The sequence below is a fragment of the Castor canadensis genome, chromosome 3 (genome assembly GCF_047511655.1).
Source record: "Castor canadensis chromosome 3, mCasCan1.hap1v2, whole genome shotgun sequence".
Taxonomy (NCBI): Eukaryota; Metazoa; Chordata; class Mammalia; order Rodentia; family Castoridae; genus Castor; species Castor canadensis.
Window position 1 is genome coordinate 196,851,337 of NC_133388.1, and position 23,776 is coordinate 196,875,112.

Genomic DNA, 23,776 nt, shown 5'->3' on the forward strand with positions numbered 1-23,776 from the left:
TCCCATCCTCTGCAGCTCCCCCGACCCAGCTCCTCCCAACCCTGTGGGGCCCGGGAACCCAGTGTCCTTTCTCTACCTTGCTTCTGCTCCTGCTTGCTGGGAGGTCAGAAGAGCAACTGAACAAGCCCACAGATCTGGGCTCAAATGCCTCAACTATGTGTGTGACTGGTGCCCTCACTTCCTCTCTGACACCAGGCTGTGACAGACCTCTTGGCAGGTCACCAGAAGACCCAGATAACATGCTCTGCACAGAAGGTCTGGGGAACTCCCTTCTAGCTGCCCAGGACCCTGTGTGCACCGGGGGCCAAGGGCTACCCACTGCCCAGCTCCACAGACCCCACTCCCCAAATGCTCTCGGGGCAGTCTCTGATCCTCCAGCAGTGGGGAGGCTGGGGACCCCCTCCCACCACCTGAACAGGTCTTCAGGGAGGGTCCCAAACCCCTTACCTCCAGGCAGGAGCAGCTCTGGAGGGCTGGGGCTGCTAGGAGCCTGAGCTGGGGGTCTGAGGGATGGGCCCCAAGTTTGCAGTGGACAAACCCAGGGAAACCTCTGCCCAGTCCAATGCCCACCCCCAGCTGTAGGCGTTGGCCTTGGGCAGGTGTGTTCTCCCCGCCCCACCATCCAGGCTCTGGGAGGACAGAGGGCAGCGTGGGAAAGTGACACAGGCACAGATCATCAGCTCAAAGGGAAAAATTTATTAAGAGCCAACCACAGCGTATCAGAAGAGAGGCAGGGGCACTGGCCTCGGCACATGACCCTCTGTGCAGGATGGCACAGAGGATGCAAATTGTGCTGGGCAGGCACCGTAACAGCGAGGCATAACACAGCCACGTGGCAAAGCACGGAAGAAAGCCCTAGGCGCTGTGTAGGATGGACACACGCCTAATAAAATAACGTGACAGGCAGACTTACTCTTTACAGTCCTCATAAAATGCAGTGTCATGTGTTTAACACACACTTAAACCATTGCTAAAATCAGCAAGAGCTCTTTATTAGTCTCCAACTTAATTAAGTTGATCAAAGTGGCCCTGTGGCCAAGTCCACAAAGGAACTAAGTAGTTTTTCCCCCAGGAGTCTGGGGAGCTTTTCTGTCACAGAGGCATTTCTAACAAAGGGGCCATCCTGCTACCAAGTGCAGTATGAGTCTGCAGCAGCTCCAGGGGGACAGCAGAAGCCACCAAGAGGGCACTTGGCCTAAGCCATGTCAGGCTGGGGCTTCTGCAGGGTGGCATGCTTTTTTGAGGTGACAGGGCTCCTTGGGCCGGTCCAGTTGATGTCTGGGTGGTGGTGGGCAGTCCCCAGGCCTCTCGGATGCAGGCAGACAGCAAGTCTTAGAAGCAGGGTCACCTGCTCTGGGGCAGCTGCCAGAGGGATCAGCAGCGGTGTGACTTGCTCACTGAATTTTCGTGGCTAAAGAGGGGCAGAGGGTCCAGTGGAAGAAGGCAGCTTGGTGATGTCTTGGTGTGTCCTCCTGAGGCCAGTTAGTACCCAGCGCCCAACAGTAGTGCTTGGTGTGTTCCACAAACTTGGCCTTCAGGACTGTGGTCACTGCGGCTTCTGCACAGACCACTGGCCATGGGAGGGAACAGCTGCAATCCCCAGGCCCTTTAAATACTACCTGCCCCCCTCACCCCTGGACCTCCACAGGCTGTGGCTGTGGTTTCCCTCAGACCCGCCCTCCCCACGCCCTGAGCATGGCAGGATGCCCATGACCGAGGGCTCAGCTAGCCTGCCTCCCCTGGGGGAGGTGACCGGGTCTTGGGGCCCCTTCAATACAGCTTGGTTGCTAAGACCCTGCCTTAGGCCAGCTCTCCAGCCATGAGGGAGGGCACGCCAGTGTGCTAAGAGACCAGGAGAAGCTGGAGAGGCTGGCTATGGGTGCTGCCATGTTCCTGTGCAGGGGATCTCTTCAAAATTAGGTTCTTTACTCAGGTGACTTTTGTGAGGAGCAAAGACCAAATGAGAGCAATGCCTCTGGTTTTGACATTTAGTCCACATGTATTACGTGACATCCGACCAGCAGATGGGCAGAGACACCACAGCTGAGGGACCTCCCCAGCCCAACCCTGGTGCAACAAAGCCAACGACATTTTGTGTCCTCAGCCCTGGCCACAAGTTGGTAGGTGCATGGTCCCATAGGGTCCTGGGTCCAGGCACCAGACACAGTGGCTTTCCTCTCAAGTTCACGGGTGCAGATGAGTTGCTTGGGGGCACTTGGCGTTCCCACCACCCCTTGGTGCTGTGTCTGAGGCGCCAAGTCAGTAAACAGAAACCTTTATGCTAGCGCAGCAAGCTGAGGCGGGCCACACCCTGCCGACGGCCAGCCTTCCTCTTGCGCTTCTCTCTGACACAGGTGGTGGCACTGGCAGTTTTCAGTTAGCGCAGTTCTGGAGTAATCTCACCGCACAGAAGGGGCCGGAGCAGGTCTTCCCCGCACCCAGAGCTCAGGCCTGTGTTGACCTCTGTGCTCCCAGGAGGGCAGCCCAGAAACCACTCCAGACCCCAGGACCTCAGGCCAAGGGGCAAACGCTGAAGGCTTCTAACTTTGCAGCCACTATGACGCCGATGCTCAAACAGTGGCCACGCGCTCGGCTGGCTTGTTTTCCAGCCGGTTAATGACAGTGGCAAACACAAGCTGTCTTTTGTTGGTTCGTGTCATGGCGGTGGGCAGGCCAACAACTCCAGGGCTAGGACATTGCAGGTGGTGGGCCCGTATGTCTGCTTCCTCTTGAAAGCCCGCTCTTGGTCCGTTCCTGGGGGTGGACACCCTGGCAGTGTGTGCACCTCCTTGCTTGGTTTGGGCTGGTCCCCATGCCCCACAGCGTTCTCTGTGCGCTGGCCTCGTCTGCCTAGTTGCCAGGTGGAGAAGCAGGACAGCCAGCTGAAAGGAAGGCCGTGATCCGGGTGACCAGGGCAGAGGTCTCTGGGGGGAGGAGCTACACTCAAAGCATAGAAGTGACCTGCTACGGATACAGGCTGAGACAGCCAGGGTCACCTGTCGCCTGAGGGAAGGGACAGAGCCCCCAGCCGATCAAACACTGTGGGCTGGGTGGGGGTTTTGCAGGGCGGAGGTGGTGCTCGGTGGTGGGAAGCACCAGATTCACAAGGCCATCAGTGTCTGGGGCTGTCCCCTGCAGACCTGGGATCCCAGGGGGGTGTGGCGAGTGGAGTGCACCCTTAGGCCCCGGGCACAACACACACAACCGATGAAGTGTCACCAGCGCAGGAGGCACAGCAAGACCAGGGCCTGCGAGGACGGCGAACACAGCCACGCCCGAGCACACAGAACATTCAAGTATTTATTGAGAAACTGCTTAGTTTCATCTTGAGATATATACATGCATGTATCTGCCCTAGAATGGTCGCATTGCAGCATGGTTCCCATGCGTCTGAAAGGACTTCACTTAGGAAACACCAACTGTAGACCGCGACACTATCACAAGGTCTCACTTCATCCTTCTGATCTCAGTGAGCTTAGACTGACCGTTCTGAAGAAGAGCAGCGACCACTCAGTTTTTAATAGAGTCTGTGGTTTGAAAAACATTTCCAAACGGCTGCAGTGTTTGATGGCTGCACTTTCCTGAAGCCCATCGTTTGCTTATTTGCTGAAACCAGAAAAACCAGGCCTCCTGCCCCAACAGACACCTGCTTCTCTTTGCATTCATTCTGGTTCCAGCGACAAGCGGGGGGAACTCTGTGTGAGGAAGTCATGAGAGTTCAGATGGAGTCCAGCAAGAGTGTCCCCGCATGGCCGGGAGGGAGGCTCTGGCACCCTCACATGCCTGCTCGCAGGCTGCTGACACCCACACGCTCGAGGTAGCTTTATAGCAGGACCCAGGAGCCAGTGCCCACGTGGGGCTCTGTGCTTGGGATTCCCAGGAAACGGTGTAGAGACGAATCAAAGTGCGATGGAGTCACAACTGCCTGCCCCCTGCTGGGGAGCAGTGTGGAGGCTGTGAGGCCTCCTGGGAGGCTGTGTCACATGAGGATGTTTACATGTGCACACGAAGGCTCAGGCATGCACACAGGAGCCAATCTGAGTTCAGACTCTGTCCCCTGCTTGGTGACATCCCTCCCTTGTGTGGAGACCGCCCCTGCAAAATGGCCACATTCTATCCATGGTGGCCTTGAGGCCCTCCCCAGCTTTGGTGCAGCCACCCAAGCACAGGGCTGTTGTGGGCACAACTTGTCAAACTCTCAGAGGAAAAGAGATGCTGTTCTTCTCAGAAGAACCTCGGTGTAAAAAAGAAAATCCCTTCCAAAAGACTCATGGAACAATACGCTCCAACACCTGCGGCACCACGAATGTGGGGGGATGTGGGGACACCCACGCCCTCAGGACACCTGAGCGCAGAGCGCTCAGCCACCACTGCTCTGCTACTACCTGACCCACTCAGGCGTGATGTGCCAAGGACGCCAGCTTTTGCACTTTGAGTTACAATTTTAGAAATGCAAAAATCTTATTTTTTTCTAAGTTGCTTATTGACGCTATTGTAAATGTTTTACTTTTTAAAACCATGCAGAATAATATACCTGCAGAATAAAAGACAGAGCTGAAATTAAAAGATCTTTTTCAATTGAATAAAAAAATTTCAAATGATTTTTTTTAATTGTGGAAAAAGTAATTCGTGTGGTATTTTGCCTAATAGCTCAAACCTACCCTAGACTACTGAGCTTGGGCTGTGCTCTGGGAGGAGCCCTGGCTCCCCCCACCCCGAGGTGCTGCAAGGACAATCGTGTGGCCGGCCTGCTGTCTCCTCTGCAACGGTCTAAGTGTCCGTTGGCGCACTTAGACCATGGACTCGGTCTCCACTGGCCGGGGCAGGCCCTCCTTCCGAGAGAGCTTCAGGACTGTGGGCTTCTCACTGCCTCTGCGGCCCCCGCCTTCGCCAGCGGGCTGGGAGGACAGGCCTTTCTGCTCTTCCTTGGCCTCCTCTGACACCTCGGGGTAGATCACCAGAAACGTGGCTGTCAAGAAGCCCAGGAAGGAGCCCACGGAGGCCACCATGGGGATGACGCGGACGGTCCCCAATGCATCAACCACGCCCCCGAGGGCAGATGCCACCAGGATCTGGGAGATGTAAACCTGGCAGGAAAGGATGGCGCAGTCGATGCCAAACCCACGCGTGGAGTTCCCGGGGCTGTGCTGGACGTACTGGAAGAGAGGGAAATGCGGTGAGGGCTTGGAGGGGGGCAGCCATCGCCCTGCATTTCAGGGTGCAATGTCAGCTCAGAAGTCTGTTCTCCCTGGCCCCCAGATCCTGCCCTCATCATGCAGGAGGAAAGGGAAGGGAAGGGAAGGGGGCAGCAGGGTGACTCCCTTCGCCCTGGGCTTAAGCAGGGGCTGGGGAAGCTGTGCACGTGGCCTCAGGTGGGAACTACAGGAAACACAGTTCCATTTGTGCTTCTCGAAGAAGATACAAAAGATGACTGCTGTGCCTGTTCTGCCGAACTCCTACCATGTCCCTAAGGGGGCCAGGCCCCATCCTGCAGATAATGAAAAAGGCCAATCTGCCAGGAAGTTTTAAAAGCAAGGCAACTGTAGATGTGTGTGTACTATAATCACAGCTGAGCATTTTAATACACCTTTCGTAAACAAGCAGACAGAAAGCAGGAAGAATGGGAGAGCTAAGCAATGAACGTGACCTGACGCTGATCCGGCACAAAGCACAGACTGCGCCTTCTTCCCAAGTGCACATAGGCACCTACCCACTCTGTGGTGCCCTGGTCCTCAGAGGGGGCCTCAATTAACTTTAAGGCCCAAATCATCCAGAGATATGTTCTCTGACCTTGAGGAGTTATACTTGGAATCCCTAACACGGCCTTTGGAAAACCCCGAGTCAGAAATCCATCAATGGACTTCTAAATAGCACAGGCCCAAAGCAGAAACATCACAAAGCAAGGAAAACCTGAGGGCACTGAAATACAACTCAGTACACTAAACTTGCAGCGTGCGGTGTGAGGTGTGCACAGAGTTTTTGGAAAGTGAGAGTTCCAAATGCAAGCCTGGAAAGTCAGAGAAACCAGAAAACAGCACACTAAACCAAGGGCCATCGGAAGGGAAGAGGCAGTAAAAAGTTCCGGTCCCTTAAATGTGAAGCCAACACAGCATATTAAAGATACGAAAACCGCTCGGAAAACAGAATCAACCAGCTCTCAACTAACGGCAACAATGACAAAGATGACATCACCATAGATTAGGTTATATTAGATACAAGTACTTCCCACTGGAGTTTGAAAGAGCAAGAAGACAATGAAAACTGTAATCCCATCTACTCGGGAGGCAGAGACTGGGAGGATTGTAGTGAGGACAACCCAAGCAAAAAGTAAGCAAGACCCCATCTCAATCAATAACCTGGGCATGCTGGTACACACCTGTGATCCCAACTATGCAGGAGGCTGTAGGTTGGAGGACTTTGGTCCAAGGCTGGCCCCAGACAAAAAGCAAGAGACCCTATCTGAAAAATACCTAAAAGCAAAAAGTGGTACAGCAACTGTGTGGCAACTGCAAGGCCAAGGTCAAACCCCAGTATTGTCACACACACACACACACACACACACACACACAAGTATGGAGAGTCAGGAAGTAAGAAGTAACATTCTCTGCAGATGATGGAGCTGCATGCGCAGAAGGTCCAAGAGGATCCATGTGAGAGGGAAGCCTGTACCGGAAGCCTGTCATGCTTGTGGAGAAGGCTCAGAACTGCAGTGACAACTCTCCCCAGATACATCATGTCATGTGCGGTCTAGCATGCAGGTGACAGGTCTGAGAACCAGACTTGGGCACTGACACTTCTGGGTGTGAGGACTTGCTGCAGAACTACTTTAATCAAGAAGGAGTGACGTTTGTCCAAAGACAGAAAGACTAGAAGCACACGAACACACTTATGTCTCTGACAAGCATGGCCTTGCTGGGGGAGGGGGCCGGGCCACCTGCAGACCCGCCACCTCAAGCTGCACAGACCCCGCTGCAGGCAGACAGGGTGGGGCATGCATGAAGCAGTGCTACAACTTGAGTCATAGAGAGAGTTGCAGCAGAAGCCTGACGGTCCAGTCATGGAGTCCAGAAACAGGCATAAGTCGCATCAGAAGTTAGTACAGGCTGGGCACCCATAATCCTAGTTTCCTGAGAGGCTGAAATTGGGAGGATCTCGGTTTGAGGCCAGCCCAGGCAGATAGTTCATGAGACCCCCTCATCTCCAAAATAACCAGAGTGAATGGACTGGAGGCATGGCTAGAGCAGTAGAGCGCCTGCTTTGCAAGCACAAAACCCTGAGTTCAAACCCCGGTCCCACCAGAAAAAAAAAAAGTTAGGAGGGTAGTCGCTCTGAGAGTGGGGTCCTAAGAGGCTTTTGGTTATGGTCTTTCTGCAACTGTGATCTTCCTTCTGAAAGCATCAGCAAGCAGCTCACTTACGACTTAGTCACGGGACACTTCAAAGATCACTTAGAAAATGCTGCCGTGAAATTCCCATTGCCACTGTATTGCATGGGACGTTCATTTTGCTCTAACAATGTGAGAAACGAGGCGAGGAAACAGCTCAGGGTGGGGAGGAGACCTGAGTGCTTTCTTCTCCCCTGGAAAGGGTCTGCATGTCCCTCTGAGAACCCCGGTCCACAGCCAGAGTGGCTGCTGAGCAGCGGGGGAGTGAGGCTTGTCTGAACTGTGATGTTGCCCAGATGAAAATAAACACTGAGTTCCAAAGACTTACCACGTAAGATATCTTGGTCAGTTTAAAACTGAGTATGCGTTACATCGATGATGTTTTAGATCTATTGGGTTAAGAAGAATAATTTCCTAACATGCCGACTGGGAGCATAACGCGCCTAAACTGGCACTCTACCCAGTGGTCAGAGTTCTCACTCCTTGGAGGACATGACTGCTGGAGGGGCTGTGAGGCAGGACAGATAATCTTCCCAGGTGGGAAGAGCTGACGTCTGTGGAGGCGACAGCAGGCTAGTGGCTGGACCTGAGCTGTGCGGCTGGCTAGCTCCCAGGCCGCCTTGTCACCGTCACCACCCCACCTCCGCAGCCCGAGCGGACATACCTCCTTGATGTCGTGGTAGTGGCCCAGCAGGGCGTAGGGGCAGTAGGAGATGCTCATGGAGACGATGCCCATGGTGCTGATGGTGACCATGGCCACGTAGACGTTGGGGAACACGGCCATCACAGCGGTGCCCATGGAGAAGCCCAGCGTCCCCAGCACGTAGATCACCCTGATGCTCAGGTCGTAGTTGTCCAGGTACTTCTGTAGCAGCGCTGCACAAGGGCCACGGGACTGAGGGCTGGCTCCTGTGGGCTTCCTTGCCCATCCTTCCCTCACCAGCAGTGTCCCCCTCTGGCTGGAGCCGGGCACCCTCCTCTTGCCTGTCTGCACGACAAGCTCACACGTGCTCCTGAGTGTGCCCGGGTGCCCAGGGGCTCCAGCTCCTCGGGAGGAGGTTAGCCTGTGGCCTCGAAACCTGGTCCTTCCTACAACCCTGGGCTTCCCTGGCTGCCAAGACCGCCCACCCACGGGAATTGTTCCACTGCTTCAGGGTCCTGCCCCTTGCTGGCTTTTCTTGCGTGGCACCTCTGGTCTCCTGTGTACCTTCTGCTGTAGCAGCTCAAATGCTGCCTCCTGTGGGAATGTCCCCATGGGAGGGACGCTCTCCTCTCTGAGAATTCTATTAAGAGTGGTGACAACAGTGCAGTCACCGTTGCACAGGCACCTGGCTGACCATGTGGCATTGACCTTGGCCACCCCAAAGTCCAGCCAAGGCTGAGATGAAGTTGGCCTCTTCCTCAGGCTCAGATTGTGGGCAGGTGAGGGGACCCGGCCACGCTGTCCCAGGACAGAACCTGCCACCCCCTCAGGATAGCAGGACCCAACCGTCCTGCAATCTGACTGTAGAGCTCCCTGTAGGGCTGGGACAGCCTGCTAATCAGGTGCCACTGCACTGGATGGCACAGCGGGAAATACCCACTCCCCGCAGTCAGCCCACCATGGCCATCCTTGGGGCTTCTCCCTTTCAGGCAGAAGTTAGGGTCCCGCTGACGCCTCGACCTTCTGGCCCCTATTTCTGATTGCAGAGCATTCTCTGGGGTGACTACGTACCCGATCCAGCACCTCTTACCTGAGCAAATAGCACCAGTAGCAGCATAGATGACCAGGCCCCAGCAGCCCATTTTCACGCCGGCATTGTAGGCCTGCCAGGAGGTGGAGTTGGAGGGAGCCTGTTCCAGAAAGGGCGCAGGAGAGGGTTAGGAGTGCATTTGCTGTGCTCCCTGGCAAAGCAGGTAATTTTGCATTTCAACTGCAGGTGAGCTGTTTGTGGGGGGGGGCAGAATCTGCCCAAGCTCAGGTCACTGCCTAGGAAATCCTTTTCAGACCCTCCCAGCCCATGTCTTACTGCACCCCCAGTACTACCTCCTCCCTGAAAAAGGGCTGCTGTAGGCCTGAAGTGACTCTGCTCTCTTGGAGTTTTCACGAGGGACCTGGAATGGGGAGGCAGAGGCCTGGGTACTGAGGCTGCTGCAGCCTCTGGCGGGTGTCAAGCACAGCCTCAGGGTGAGCCAGATGACCTCAGAGGGACCACGAGCACACTTGAACAGCTGAAGCAATGTTCCCTTCAGGCTTCTTAATGTCTTGCCTGTGAGAACACCTGGCATTCACAACTGGCCACCAGGAAGGCTGCTGTGACCTCATCGTGGTTCACACAACCCTTGACCAAGTGACACACATGCACTGGTGTCCTCTCTGACAACATGGGAGCGAGTGTACAGGGGCAACAACAGCAGCTTAGAAGAGACCCCTGACACCATGGTCTCCTCAGCGTGCCATGCTGTCACGACTGCCAAGGTGCTAGTTGTGACTGTGGCAGGCACCAGCCATCCCCTCCCAGCCTCAGGGTATTCACCTTGGGGTCCCCTTTGAAGATGAACTGGCCCATGAAGTCGGTGTAGAAGACAGCCTCAGCAATGACCGAGAACCAGGTGAGCAGGTGGCAGAGGCAGAGGCGTGTCAGCTCCTTGGGCATCTTCAGCATGGACAGCCACAGCAGGCGCACGGTGGTCTCGCCCTCCCCCTCCTCACTGTCCGTGTCCCCGCTGGAGGTGGTGGCCCCGCTCCGGTTGCGGTGCCGGCCGCGCTGGCGCTGGCGCTGCTGCAGGTCGTACAGGTCGCTCATGCTGCGGGATGGCTTGATGAGGACCACGGCGTTGGCCCGCCGGTAGCGGTAGCAGTGGGAGCCGATCTTGCCGTAGTAGGAGAAGGTGCTGGAGGCTTGCCTGCGGAACGCGTGCCGGCGCCGTCTCATGGAGCCCGACGAGGCTGAGGGCTTTGTGTCCACCCTGGAGTGGCTGCTGAGGGCGTCCCTCAGCGGGGAGCCACTCCCGTTTGGGACTTTGGCTTCACTCAAGTGATTATCGAGCAGGGTGTCCTCCTCCCTGGATTCCCTGAGGAGCGTGGACAGGCGGGGCGGCTTGGCCCTCAGGAGCTCCTGGCTGGTGCTCCGGGGCGTGCTGGGGCAGGAGGCATTGTGGAAGACGGAGGGCTCGGTGTCGTGCAGGAAGAGCAGCTCGGGCTCCATGTCCAGCGTGGCGTCCGGCACGTGCAGCACGGAGTCGCTCTTGCTGCGCACAATGTCCACGTCGAGGCAGTCCAGGGGAAGCCCGTGCTCCGACTGCACCTCATCTGGGAACAGGGGGCCCCCGTCCTGCAGGCCCCCACCGAGCGAACTCAGGAGGGCGGTGGGGGCTGCGGTGTAGCTGAGTCTGGCCCCAGGCAGGGCGGTCTCCTCTGCACCGCGGTCGTGCTGCGGGCTGTACTGCTCCTCCTCGATACTGAAGAGGTGCAGCGCCACAGACACCGTGAAGATGACAGCGGCAAAGAAGAACAGCACCTGGTTCTGAGTCCGGAACCAGTCTCCCAGAAACGTCTGTGTCCAGTCCAGCCCGCCCAGCACGTAGCCGATGGCCCCGCCGAGGCCTGGGTGGGGAGAAGCAGCCAGTGAGCTGTGTGGACACTACAGCCCCAGCAGCAGCACAGCCCAGCTCCAGGCTCGGCACAGAGGCCTTTGCCTTCAAGTGGGGCCTGGCTGCCCCTCACCGTTACATAGCAATTTAGGACACATAGTTTGGAAATGGAGAGTGAGGAAACGGTAGGAAAAACAAGAAGCCCCAGTGACCTCAGGTCTGAGAATCATGGCCTCACAGAACTGTTGCTTAATTCGTTAAGAGCAAACTAAGCCCAAGACCAGATGCAGCTGCTGCCCCATGTGCGTCTGTGTACAGATGCCAGCCCCCAACCCATCCCGTGCGCCTCTCTGAACTGAATGCTGATCCCCTAAGCCTAAGTGTGAAAACTGCCCAACTAAGGCAGTGGTCAGCGCGGGGCCCTGGCTGTGTCCACCTGGTGAGCACACCACCCCAGCAGCCTAACTCCTTATTCCTGCTCCTCAGTCCCTTTGTCCCACTGGGATTGGGGCTGGGAGAGAGCAGCCCAAGGTCACTGCATTGGCCCCAGCTGCCCGGGAAGGACCACACTGGCCTCGGTACAAGCTCCTGCCCTCCTGTCACGGGGTCACCCACCACCCCAGCCCTGCCGTGGCACGGGTGTTCTACCAGCAGAGAAGGCGTGGATGTTGAGAGCCATATCCTGCTCCTCGCTGTCCACGACGTCCAGCAGGTAGGCGCGGATAGGCCCTTCAGTTGCATCGGCGCTGAAGTCCAGAACCACCACTCCCAACACCGTGAGGACGATGCCAATGGGCTGCCGGGTAGGGACATCGCTGAGGGCCAGACCTAGACAGAGCATGGGGAAAGCAGTCAGACTTTAGCTTGGCCAAGTCATGTTCTGGAAGCAAAGGCTCCTCTGCCAAGGAGATGGAGGGGACCAGTGTGTCCTCTCCATGAAGGCAGCAGGCTTTGGGCAAGAAGTGGGCTTTTGTCCCCTTTCTGCGGTTGACAAGTATCTTTCTCCCTGTCTGGAGACTGACAGCCCCCATGCCTGCCTGCTTTTCAAGCAGAAAATGGGTCCTTCCTGCCCCACTGCTACCAAGGGAGCCCACGTGCTGGAAGAACCAGCTAGTGCGTGCACAGTGCCATCACTTCTACCTCTGCCAGAAATCTACTCCTTCAGCTCCTTCACGAAGGATCTTGGACAGTCAACCCTGCTCTGTGGCACCCCAGTTAGACCACAGGCTGCGGATCTGCAGGGGGCTCCTAGACCCAAGTGGACAGGGCAGAGACAGCTTTCTTCCCCTTCTGTCTGCACAGTCTGGTCTGGTGGTGAGGCTCTGAGGAGTGTGCAAGCAGCCCCAGTGCCCCTGTGGCCCTCGGGAGACGGATGTAGTACCTTAAGAAGCTAGCCTCTCGCATCAAGTCCACCTGCTCAGGGGAGTTTACCATGAGCCCAAGATCAAATATCAGGCCTGACACCTGACCAGCTCAGTCTGGGTCTCACCTTACTGCCAGCGAGAGGGGCCCAGCACCCTTGTACATGCAATCAGGGAAGCTTAGCCTAGGACAAGCCCCAAAGCACTGTCATCAGGCACACCTGACAAACCAAACATGGGAGGCACAGAGAAGGGGGCTGCTGCACAGGAGGCCCCACTGGTCTCAGGCCAGGTGCAGGAGATGGTGGCCAGGCCAAGGGACTGCAGCTTCCAGACTGGCTGCACGTGGGTGAGGGGAGGCTGCTCCTGGGCAATGCTGACAGGCTCAGCGAAGTGGCACTCCCAGTTCTGGATGGAGACACCTGCATGCTGCATGGCTGGAGGAGGCCACCTTGCAAAGAGGGAGTGACTTGGGGAAGGAGATACTGGGACAGAGAGAGGGACAAGGCTGCCACAGCTTATCTCCACTCTGGCATGAGGAGCTGAAGGGCTCTCCCACACTGAGGTGATTTTCGGGGCCCTCTCTGTTGACATCCCCGGCTTCCACTGGACTCAGTGCAGACCTGGGCAGCTACTCTGCTCAGAAACAGTTCCTCTGGCTCGATGGTGCCAGAAACTGAGGCTTTGTTTTCACTAGTTCTGATGGGCGTCCTCAAGGCAAAAAATATTTTCCCACACATAGTTGCTTTAATTAAAAACAAAACACAACAACAGAAAAAGGCAAAACAAATATAAGCACAAAAACCAAAAACAAATAGCAAAGTAGGTTCTGGACATTTTCAATACAAAGTCTAAGAAAAGAGAAATTTCTGAAGTGATGCTGGAAACAGGACATGGTGTCAGATATGCATGAAAACAAACGCTCACAACAGGAAGCGTTTCCTTGTGAACAGGTTCCTCTGGCTTTCCCATGTGGGGCCAGCTCCGCTGCCAAGAGCCTGCACTGTGGTCACCGCCAGGTGGCCCTTGGTGGCCCAAAGCACATCCCACGCACACATTTGACTAGAAGTCACCAGGTCAGGCCCCACCGCGTGTTGGGTGCAAGCATTACAGACACTCACCTATGGCAGAGCCGTTGAGAAAAAGGGCAACGCCAAAGAGGACGCCCATGCAGAGTGCGAGGATGAAGGGCCGCCGGCGACCCCAGCTCAGGGTGCACCGGTCACTCGCAGACCCAATGAGCGGTGTGAAGATGAGGCCAAGGATGGGACTCAGGAACCAGGTGAGACTGTAGTACTGCTCCGGGAGGCCTGTGGGGACACGGAATTACGCGCACAGCCCATGGACATGGTGCGTGCGCACACACACACACACACACACACACACACACACACACACAGAGTCTCCTCGAGTAGACCTTTCTCCTGGGGGGCCCTGTGATCTCAAGTCAGCCCAGGAAAGCAGCAGGAGGCCACACAGCCCTGGGCCCTGGGGCAGGCTCAGGGTGCCTGCAGGGTCACCATGCTGCTGCACACAGCACAGGAGCAGCCTGACTGCGTTCACAGTGGACTGGACATGGAGCCCCTCCATGCTGCTGGTGTTGGCCAGGCCTGGGGCTGCTGCTCCTCTACACCTCCTGGTCCACTACAAAAGCTTCAGTGCTAGTAACAGCCTATGCCTTCCGGACCTTGCTGTGAAAACTTACCACAGAGGATCTTCCAAGGACCCACACAACTATCAAGGTGCTCAGTTGCCCTGGCAGTAGGCATCCTAAGAAGTGGCTGAAGGGAAAGGGCAGGAGGTATGACTTGTGTGTCCAGCTGGAGCCCAGAGGCTGTAGCCAGTCCAACACTCAACTCTTATATTTAGCCTTCCTAATTGCCCTGGGAGGCAGGGCACTTGAAGCTCAGAGATGCTAGGCAATCTACTCTAGGTCACACAGCTAGAAAGTGATGGCCCCAGGATTTAAACCAGGGCAGCCTGAGTGCCCAGTCTATGTTCCCTTCGTGTGTATGCTGCCTCCATATTACACAGCAGGCTGGACAACCTTTCACGGCAGGTCACAGACCAGAGCACCGGAAAGAACTAGCACAATTGGGCTGAGTCTCACACAGTGTTGCATGACAGAAGCCGCCCCGGACAAGCACACACCACAGGTTCTGTGATGTTCAAAGGCTCACAAAGGAAGTAAGGGTGCTGGTCACTCTTAGGAGGGCAGTGCCTGGAGGGGTGGGGCTAGCTCTCCTAGATCTGGACAGTGGTCCCAAATGTGGCGGCATGAAGACAGTTCCTCCAGCTGCAGACTAAGGACTAACACACGGTTCACTTAAAAGATAAAGAAAGGTGTTCTCTATCACCTCATCAGGCTAGCATTTTACACTGCTAAAGGCGCTGAGAAAACAGTATTGTGTTGACCTGGCACGAAAAATAAACTTGTGTAGAAGGAGGAAATTGTGTGCACAGGAGGGAAGCACCTTTCAAAATCACTGCTAACGTGCCTGTAAAACCCGGCTTGGCTCCAAGGTGTGTGCTTTGACCCTGGCACTCACAGGGCTGCAGGAAGGCAGGCAGGCTGATTCCTATCCCAAGTCAGCAGAACGCCCTGAGGGTTCAGGAAGCCAGAGGCTGCTGAGTGAGTTCCTCTGGGAGGCACTCAGCTTCCTCATGAGAGGTACCCAAAGGGGAGGCATCAGCTGCCACCAGCAGCACAGTCCCTGCCACCTTCAATGATGCACATGTCAGGTGTCCTAGTTCTCAGAAGTGGTTCTTAGTCAAAACTACCCAGACCGAGCAATGCAGCTGAGGGTTCACAGAGAGAGGAGAGCACCATTACCTGCCCAACCCACTCCCTCCGGCCCTGCTACACCTTACAGTCAATGACTTGCTGTCACTATTCAAACTTCCAGGGGGAGGTGAAGAACCAACATCCAGAAGTACCCCAAGACCAGCCAATGCCAGCACAAGATCCCCACCTACAGACCCCAAGGCCCCGTGTGTGCTCCAGACAGGCTGCAGCCCGCTCCATCCCTTTAAATGTGGAACCAGATGGGACCCACAGAGGGCTACGGGTTGCTGACCTAAACCAAGCCTGGTGACACGAGCCCAGGGAGGGCCAGCCCACCTGTTTGTCCAATTTCCATCTCCCTGCTCAGCCAGGCATTCCACCAGTCCACTCAGTTTCTTATCCACAGCTTCTGACTCTGCCTTGTCTCTGCTGCTCACTGGCCCTGGTTAACCAAACCCCAAACAGTCCTCACCGTGGCTGGCCTACCTCTCAGCCAAAGTCCTCATCCTTTGTGCCCTCCCACACAAGATCCTGCAGTGTACCTTGCTACTAAACGCCTTGAGATCGCAGGTCCCCACAAATCAGTTCTCTCCCAATGAGGTCAAAGAGCCAACACACAGAACCTAGGGTCCTATCACTTGCTACATGCCCATGTCCTTCTGTCATCATGACAGTCTGGCCTCAGTCATGGCAGTGTGTCCAATGCTGGGCCAGGTTCAGCTGGATTGGCAGGCAGGGTAGACCTGCTGCGTGTCACCCTGGGACACTGCAGCAGGCCTGGGGGTCTGGGTCTGGTCTCAGCAGCTTTCAGCCTCTAGGAAAGACAGGCATCAGCAAAGCTGCCACACGGGCAGGCTAAGCCTGCAGGTGGACAGGCATCATGGGAGATCATGCTGAGAAGGGGGACTGATGGGTTCCTGAGGTCTGCACTATGGAGCTAAGGGAAAAAGAGGTGGACAGGGTGCACTGGGCAGCAGGAGGATAGGAGCAGGTGTTCAGCAGAGCCTGTGGAGGGTGGTGTGGTGTGCTTCCACTCTCTAGAGCAGGCCAGGGCAGTATAGGGACCAAAAGATAATCTCCTGGCACAGGGGGGCAGGCATTAGAGCAACAAGGCCAAGGGAAGCTGGAAGACCACAGGCTGGCTGCTGGGTGAGGTTGTCCTCTTTCCCCACCTCCCCCAACTTGGCTGAACATCACCCAGGTCAGGACTGGGTCCAAGACTAGTGACCATGATCCTCCTGGCAACTCTGGGTGGTCGTGGCCAGTACGTAGCTATCTAGGCACAGGGACAGAAGCAGCCACCCAGGGACTCTCGGGCCCAGCTGTCACCAGTGTGCTAATCTGGAGGAACTAAGCAGTGCACCCGTCTCAGCCCCTTCCTGGAGGGCTAGGGCTCTAGAACAGGGCAGCAAACTCTGCCACCAGTGACCATGGGGTATTCCAGTTACGTCTTGCAAGGTTAAAAAAAAGACGGGAGTATTTCCTGACATAAAAAGCCTATGAAATGGAATTTCGATGTCCACAAGTCTTACTTGACACAGGCAGCTGATCTGGTGGTGTCCATGGCTGCTCTCCAGCCAGAGGCAGAGCCGAGCGCTTGTGACCCTCTGGTCCACAAACTGACAATTATTACTCTCTAGCCCTCATCAGAAAGACAGTTGAGCCTGTTCTAGAATGCAACTTGGTTTTTGCATTGTTCAGCTCTTGTCTTCCTGTCTTCTGCTTAAATGTCTTATCACTGCTGAAAGAGGAGTGGTAAGATTCCCAATTATGACTGTGCAATTGATTCTGTCCACTTCTGTTGCATATACCCTTGAGGCTCTGCCTACGAGGAATGCCAACACCACTCCATCTTCTTACCTTGCCATCCCCCACAATGCTCTGCCCCGAAGCTTCCTTCATCTGATGCTGACACACCACATCCCAGTGAGGCATCAACCCATCTGGGTCAAATATTTTGAGAGTACCTCTTAGAAACAGTATATAGGTAAATCTTCCCTTTCTATCTACTTTGGTTGGAATATTTAGTCCATTTACATTTAATGTAATTATTGCTATGCTTGAAGTTAGGACTACCATTTTGCTATTTCCTTTCTGTCTGTCCCCTCTTGTTTCTTGATTCCTGTTGATTAACTGAGTATCCATATTCCTCTTTATTTACTTGCTATTAGTGTTTTTTTATAAAGTGATTGCTATAAGGATATTACTCATAAAACTTTATAAAAAAGTTTACTGAGTGAATATTATACCAACTCATGAGACTGATTCCACAGTATGCTACAATTTTGCTTCTACTAGTCATGTCCATGTTGAGGAAATCTGGGGGAAATAATCTTTGCCCACACTTCTTACGTTTGCAATATTCTTCCTTCCTCCACGACATCACCTGTTTCTTTGGTGCTTCTCCTACGGCAGACCTGCTTTCAGATTTCATATGCAATCTTTTATTACACTCTTATTCTTGAAAAGCATTTTCGCTGGGTATGGAATTTGGGGTTAGTGAAACCTCCTTCAGATCTTGGAGCATGCACTGGGTTCTGGGTTCTGTGGTTCATGAAAAGGCAGCTGTGGGATTCCTGAGCTTGCACCCTCTAAGTAATTCGCCTGCCTTCCCTGATTTGATTGCTGCTTTTCAGCAATTTGCCAGCAATGAGTCTACGCAGGACTTTCCTACAGTTAGCCTGCCTGAGGTTCCCTGACCTTCACCAGTCTGTAGGAAATGCTCGCCTCCAGTCTTCTGTCCCATTCTCTCTGTCCTCTCTTCTGGCACTCCCAATTCCACATGCACTAGTCCGGTTGACACCGTCCCTCTGTCTCCTGAGGCTCTATTTATCTTTATTATTTTTTGAGTACTGGGGTTTAAACTCAGGACCTCGCACTTAATAGTAGGTGTTCTACTAGTTGGGCCACAGCCACAGTCCTAATGGTTATCTTTGAGATAGGGTCTCACATTTTTGTCCAGCCATCCTAGACCATGACCCTCCTACTTCTGCTTCCCATGTAGCTGGGATGACAGGCACATGCCACCACACCTAGCACTTTTTTGAGATGGGATCTGGCTAACTTTTTGCCCAGGCTGGCCTCAAACTATCATTGTTCTGGTCTCCACCTCCCAAGTAGCTGGGATTACAGGCATGAGCCTCTGCAACTGGCCTTATTATTAACTTTTCTGGCAGTACTGGAGTTTGAACTCAGGGCCTTGCACTTGATCCAGGCCCCAGCCCTTCATTTCTTTTTCCAATCTTTGCCCCCTCTGCTCTTTCTGACAGAACATTTCTATTGATTAATCTTTAGGCTCGCCGATTCTTCTGTCATTTCCAATTTGGTTAACTTTGTATTTCTTGTTGTACTTTTCAGTTGTAGAATTTCCATTTGGACTTTTTAAGAGTACGTAACTTCTATTTCTGTGCTAATATTTTCTACTTATGAAGGCGTTTTCCTTCCCCCATCCCTCCTTCAGTGAATGGAAGCCAGAGCCTTGTCCATGAGAGACAAGCACTGTACACTGAGCTATATCCTGGCCCTTGGTTGTTTTTTTCTTTTTTTGAGTCAGAATTTCACTATGTAGCCCAGACTGGCCTGGAATTGCTATATAGCCAGGCTGGTTTGGAACTCTATCTTCCTGCCTCCATTTCCCAAGGGTTGGGATTCCAGGAGTGTCCTGTCATGTCCTGCTGCTTTGTCTTAAGAGGCTTTCCTGATAATTCCAACATGAGTCACTGCCCAGGGATCACTCTCCACTGTGGCCTTTTTTCATGAGTAAAGGCCACATCTTTTTATGTATCTAGTAACACTGAGGTGTACCCTACACATTGTGAGTGATATATTGTAAGGACTACATGCTGTTTGAAGAGTGTCAATAATTTTGTTTAATGATTAACCTGGCTGGGCTCAAACTCAAACCTTTCCCCTGCAGAGAGAGACAGCAGAGCTCTATTCAATTGCATTAGTTTTAGCCAGGCTGCCTAAAATCTTTAAGTACACATTTCAGAAATGAGCCTGAGATATGAGCAGGTCTAGGTTCCTCCCCCATCCTCACCCTGCCCTAAACTCGTCTTCAGATTCTTCACGACATGAGGAATATGAGTATCTACCAAGTCTTAGTTACTCTATGTGACTAGGGAAACCTGCAGGCAACAAGTTGCAATAAAAAACCCAGAGAGAAGGAGGAACTGGCATAGTGTGCATTTCTGTAATCACAACACTTGGGAGGCTGAAGTAGGAGGTCATGAGTTGGAGGCCAGCCTGGACGGCATGAACGCCATTCCTTCTTTCAGGTATCTGCCTCCCTGCAGCTTCTGCTTCTTTGCTACTCTCCACTGCCTTCAGGTCAGAACTGCTGCTGACAGGAAGGCTCCTGTGCAACAGATGCTCTGCCAGGACTCTGCTTGGTTTCTGGAATGACCAACACTAGGTCCTGTTGTTTCACTTGACCCTCCTAACAGCTCTGTGAGGCAGGCACCGTGGCCTTACTGTGCCCTGTGTCGTGACGTCTGCCTCCCACCCTGCGGCAGGCTGTATCCTGCAGCTTGCCATATCTCTAGTAGGAGCAAAAAACATCAGGTGAACCAAACTGTCAGCAACTGTCAGCTCTCTCCACACAGCTGCAGCCCCGTGTCTGACTTGGGCTAATCGGGCTGACCATAAGGGATGGTGCACAGCCAGGTGGAGGGCGGCTGGCAAGCTCGGTTCTCAATGTCCTGAGCACATCCTGTCACCCCATTCTAGTTTTTTCAATGTCCTGCTGCTGGTGACAGTTTACAGCCGGCTACATCTCATTTTATCCTTGCAGACATCCACAACTCCCAGATAATGGCCCCACTTTACTGCTGAGGAAATAAAGGCCCAGTGATGAATGCTAACTTGGATGACAATTACTAGTCAGCAGCCCTCCTGCTACACCACATGGCCAACTCTGCCCGGGGCAACCAGCTTCAGTTCAATTTGTCCCTGCTACTGGCTCCATGGCCAGCCAGAAAGGGACAGTAACAGCACCAGGACTGGAGGGAATCCTGAGCTGGGGTCTGAAGACAGGGGCCATGGCCTCCTCCCCTTCACCTCAGCTTGCCAGCTGACCCTGTGGAGTGAGGGGTGAGGCATTTGCCACCAGCGTCGCAAAACTGGAAGCCTTGGTTCCTTTTTGAAAATAGGTGTGTGACTGAAACAAACCTGAATTCTAGAAAATGTTTTTCTGCTTACAGAAAAGTGTCAACAGGCAGCATGTGCTGGGCAGAGCACTGGCCAAAGGAGGCAAAAGGGCAAATGCAGATGTGAGCCCTCAGGGGCAATGTGCACCGTCCCCACCACCATGCAACCTTCAGGGACAGGGCAGCTGTCACCAGCTCTCAAGTGAAATTTGGGTGGCACAGAGATAGTGCTGGAGGACAAAGCACCCATCCCAGGCTACATAGGTCAATGGTTCTGTTCCTGAAACCCAGCTAGTTCTTATTTGGTTGTGGCTCTGAGCCCTTCAAGGCATGGCACTGGCCTACAGAGCAGCTTGTCTGGGGTTATGTCTGGTACCCAGCAGGTGGCATAACCATAAGCAGGTGAAGGCATCCTGATAGTGGTGCTCTGGCATCTCCCCTTCCTGTGCTGAGACTCCCTCGTTACCCACTCTCTGTACTGGCCCTCTCTACACATCCCAAATCTGTGTTTCTAGCTCAGGGCCCTGCTCTGCTGAGTGGAGGCCTGCTCCCCTTGGCCTCAGCCCTAACCCCTGCCACCTTGTTTACCCCCTGCAACACTTACGCCCCCCACCAATACCCTCTGCAACCCCAACCAACTCTCTGGTCACCTAGGACCACTGTGACCTCCTCTCAGAACATAGCTGAGAGGGTCCTGGTGCTTAGAAGCCTTCAGCAGTTCCTCATGGCCTGACACTGTGATTTAACTTTACAGGGTGATTTGGAGGGGGCTGGACTAGCGCTTTCCAAGTCACATGTCCTCAGAAAGTATGGCCAGGCCTGGCAGTTTTGGGGTTTCCTGTGTCCATCCTGTCCTTATCCTAGGCACCTGAAGTCTACTCAGAACAGCATCCTCTGAACTCTTTTTTTTTTTTTTTGTCAGTATTCAGGGCCTTGTCCTCTACGAACTGAGCCACACCCAGAGCCTTTTTTGCTTTAGGCATTTTTCTAATAGGGTCTCGAATTTATGCACAGACTGGCCTGGACTTACACTTCCTGCGAAGCTAGGATCACAGATGCATGCCACCACACCCAGCTTTTGGTTGAGACAGGTCTTGTGAACTTTTTACCTGGGTTGGCCTTGAACCAAGATCCTCACCATGTCCAAGCGGCTAGGATTACGGGTGGTGTGAGCCACCCGGTGCATCTGCTGCATTCTGAGATGATCTACAGGTGCACGAAGCAGCAAAGTCAGACAAGCAGCACTCCATTTAGCTGCTCTGAGAATCACACAAGGTTACTGTGTCAAGAAACCTGCTGACACACAAGCTCCAGGTGACCTTTGCTCCACTTTAGTGAGCTAAACATCTATTCACACAAAGAAGCTGCACTCACACACTGCTTCAAAACAACTGTGGCCAGGTGCAGTGGTGCACAGCTGTGGTCCCAACACTCAGGAGGCTCAGTAAGGAGCATCACTGAAGCCCAGGATGAACTCAAAACCAGCTGGGCAACCTAGCGCCCATCTCAAAAATAAACCCAGCTGTGGCCTCAATGAACCCCCTGGGTTAAGTAGGCACCATTTAATCTTCTCATCAGGCAGGTTCCCTGCACTTGTCACCTTCCACGGATCACACAAATAAGCCTGGCTCCAGAGGCTGTGCCAAAACCACATATAGCCTACACCTTGACACAGGCCCTACCTACCTCCCCAGCAGTCCACATGCTCTCAAGAGCTGACTGACTAACTCCTCTTGCATGGCGATACCTGACCTGGCCACACCAGCACCTACTCAACTTCTCTCCCTGGAAGGGATGAGGTGCTTGGAATGAGATGACCACACTGTGGCAACCTGCCCTGAATTTTGGAGGAATCCAGAATCCTGCAACAGTGTGAGAAACATGGCTGGGCTAAGGCACCTTGGGGACCAGCACAGATGCAGAGACCGAGAGCTGCCCAGGATAAAGGAGGAGGAAGGAATCCAGGGGCAGACAGCACCAGCGGTGGCTTTGTGTCTTATTTGTTTCTCCCCAGTCTACCCAGAAGTTCATTTTAGGTTGCAAAGTCTGTGCTCCCAGGAAATCAAGGCTTGGTCTGAGTTACCTGGAATAGGGCTACCAAGTCACAGTGATGGGACAGACCCCATGGAGCCGTTAAGGAACTGGGTGACAGCACTCTTTGTTTTAGCCTGTTGGCAAGGCAAGTAAGCATTTCCCATCATGTCCCCAAAGCAGCCCCAGATGAACCAGCTCCCTCCTCCCCCCAGTCCATGGGCAGAACTGCCCAGGCACAGTCACTTGGCTGCCAGCACAGGCTGCCCCTGAGACGCCCTGGCTGGGCGATTCCCAGCAAAGTGCTAAACAAACACAACACCGGGCCCTAGTAAATAATTTGTGTTTTTTTCTAGGCAAAAGTTGAACAACAATGGTGGGACCCGGAAGGCTCCCTGTTCACAGGAAATACTCACTGTGTCACCATGCGTCCGTGGGCTGTGTGAGGTCACAGCGACGCTTGGGGGGGGGGTCACATGCAGCGGTCTCTATTCACAAGGGTATTTTGGGGGGAGGAGAGATGGGGACTGGAAAGTGACCTGCAAATGTTTAACAAAGGTCTGCGATAGGAATAGGAACTCACTCTCTTTCTTTCAATGGACAAAGCCTGCCCCGTCCAGATACGTTTGTATCCTGGGACAAAAATTCATGATAACATTCACTCATGGGACTGAGCTCTTCGTGGGAAGTGACCTCTAAGCAATTTTAGCCAGTGACTCCTGCTGGAAACCCAAAGGAGCCTACCTTGGAACAGCTGTGCTAAGGCTACAGCTGCGAGAATGGCACTGCCTTTCTGCACAAGCCCCAGTCCCCAGGCAAAGGCCAACGAGTCTCAGGGGACCCAGGTGGGGAGTTTCAGCTGGAAGGGAGGCCAAAGAGCTACAAGAGGTATCCTAGAATCACTGGAGCCATGAGAAGGTAGGGTGGGGGTGAAATTGAAGGAAGGATATTCAAGTGTTTTTCCTGGCCCCATGTCAATCAGTACAACCTTGGTGCTTATAGGGAGAGGGAAGTGCTACGGCTAAACTGTCATGTGTCACCTCTGTGCTCCACCACCTGCTTGCCAAAAGGTCCAGTCATGGCCTGGAGCCATGTCCCTTAGACAAGGGAGTGGAGAAGTTTAATCTGAAGACTGGTGAGCAGAAGCTGGTGCTCCCGCAGTAACGGCAGCAGTAACTGCTCTGAAGGTCACCCAGGGCCTCGCTATGGTGGGCACCCGTGGACTCATTCTAGTAGTGCTCTGGATCAGTGAAAGAGGGTGGCATTGAGAGGCTGAGTCACACAAAACGTGACCAAGAGGCTGGGTCTGTGCATCCATTGAGCCAGAGCTTCCTGTGAGGGCCACAGTGAAGATGGCCTAAAGGTGTGGTTTACTGCACCATGGCATCCAAACTTCCTGCAGGCTCTGAGAACTGACGCCAGGGCATTCTGAATGGTCTTTCCTTTGGTAAAATATCTTCAGCTCTTTCCAATGGCCCTCACCAGGCTCAGCTCT

General features: G+C 53.9%; 1 protein-coding gene across 2 annotated transcripts in view; it reads right to left on the minus strand.

The window, feature by feature from the left end:
• Positions 1-676: 676 nt before the first annotated feature.
• Slc45a4 (solute carrier family 45 member 4) overlaps positions 677-23,776 on the minus strand; it is an 80,148-nt gene continuing 57,048 nt past the window's right edge. For both annotated transcript variants that reach the window (XM_074069305.1, XM_074069306.1), the window contains exons 3-8: positions 13,440-13,628; positions 11,606-11,785; positions 9,901-10,970; positions 9,118-9,217; positions 8,049-8,260; positions 677-5,156 (exon numbers count right to left, since the gene is read on the minus strand). In XM_074069305.1, the coding sequence (XP_073925406.1) occupies positions 4,791-5,156; positions 8,049-8,260; positions 9,118-9,217; positions 9,901-10,970; positions 11,606-11,785; positions 13,440-13,628 (2,117 nt within the window). In that variant the 3' untranslated portion in view covers positions 677-4,790. The remainder of the gene's footprint in view (positions 5,157-8,048; positions 8,261-9,117; positions 9,218-9,900; positions 10,971-11,605; positions 11,786-13,439; positions 13,629-23,776) is intronic.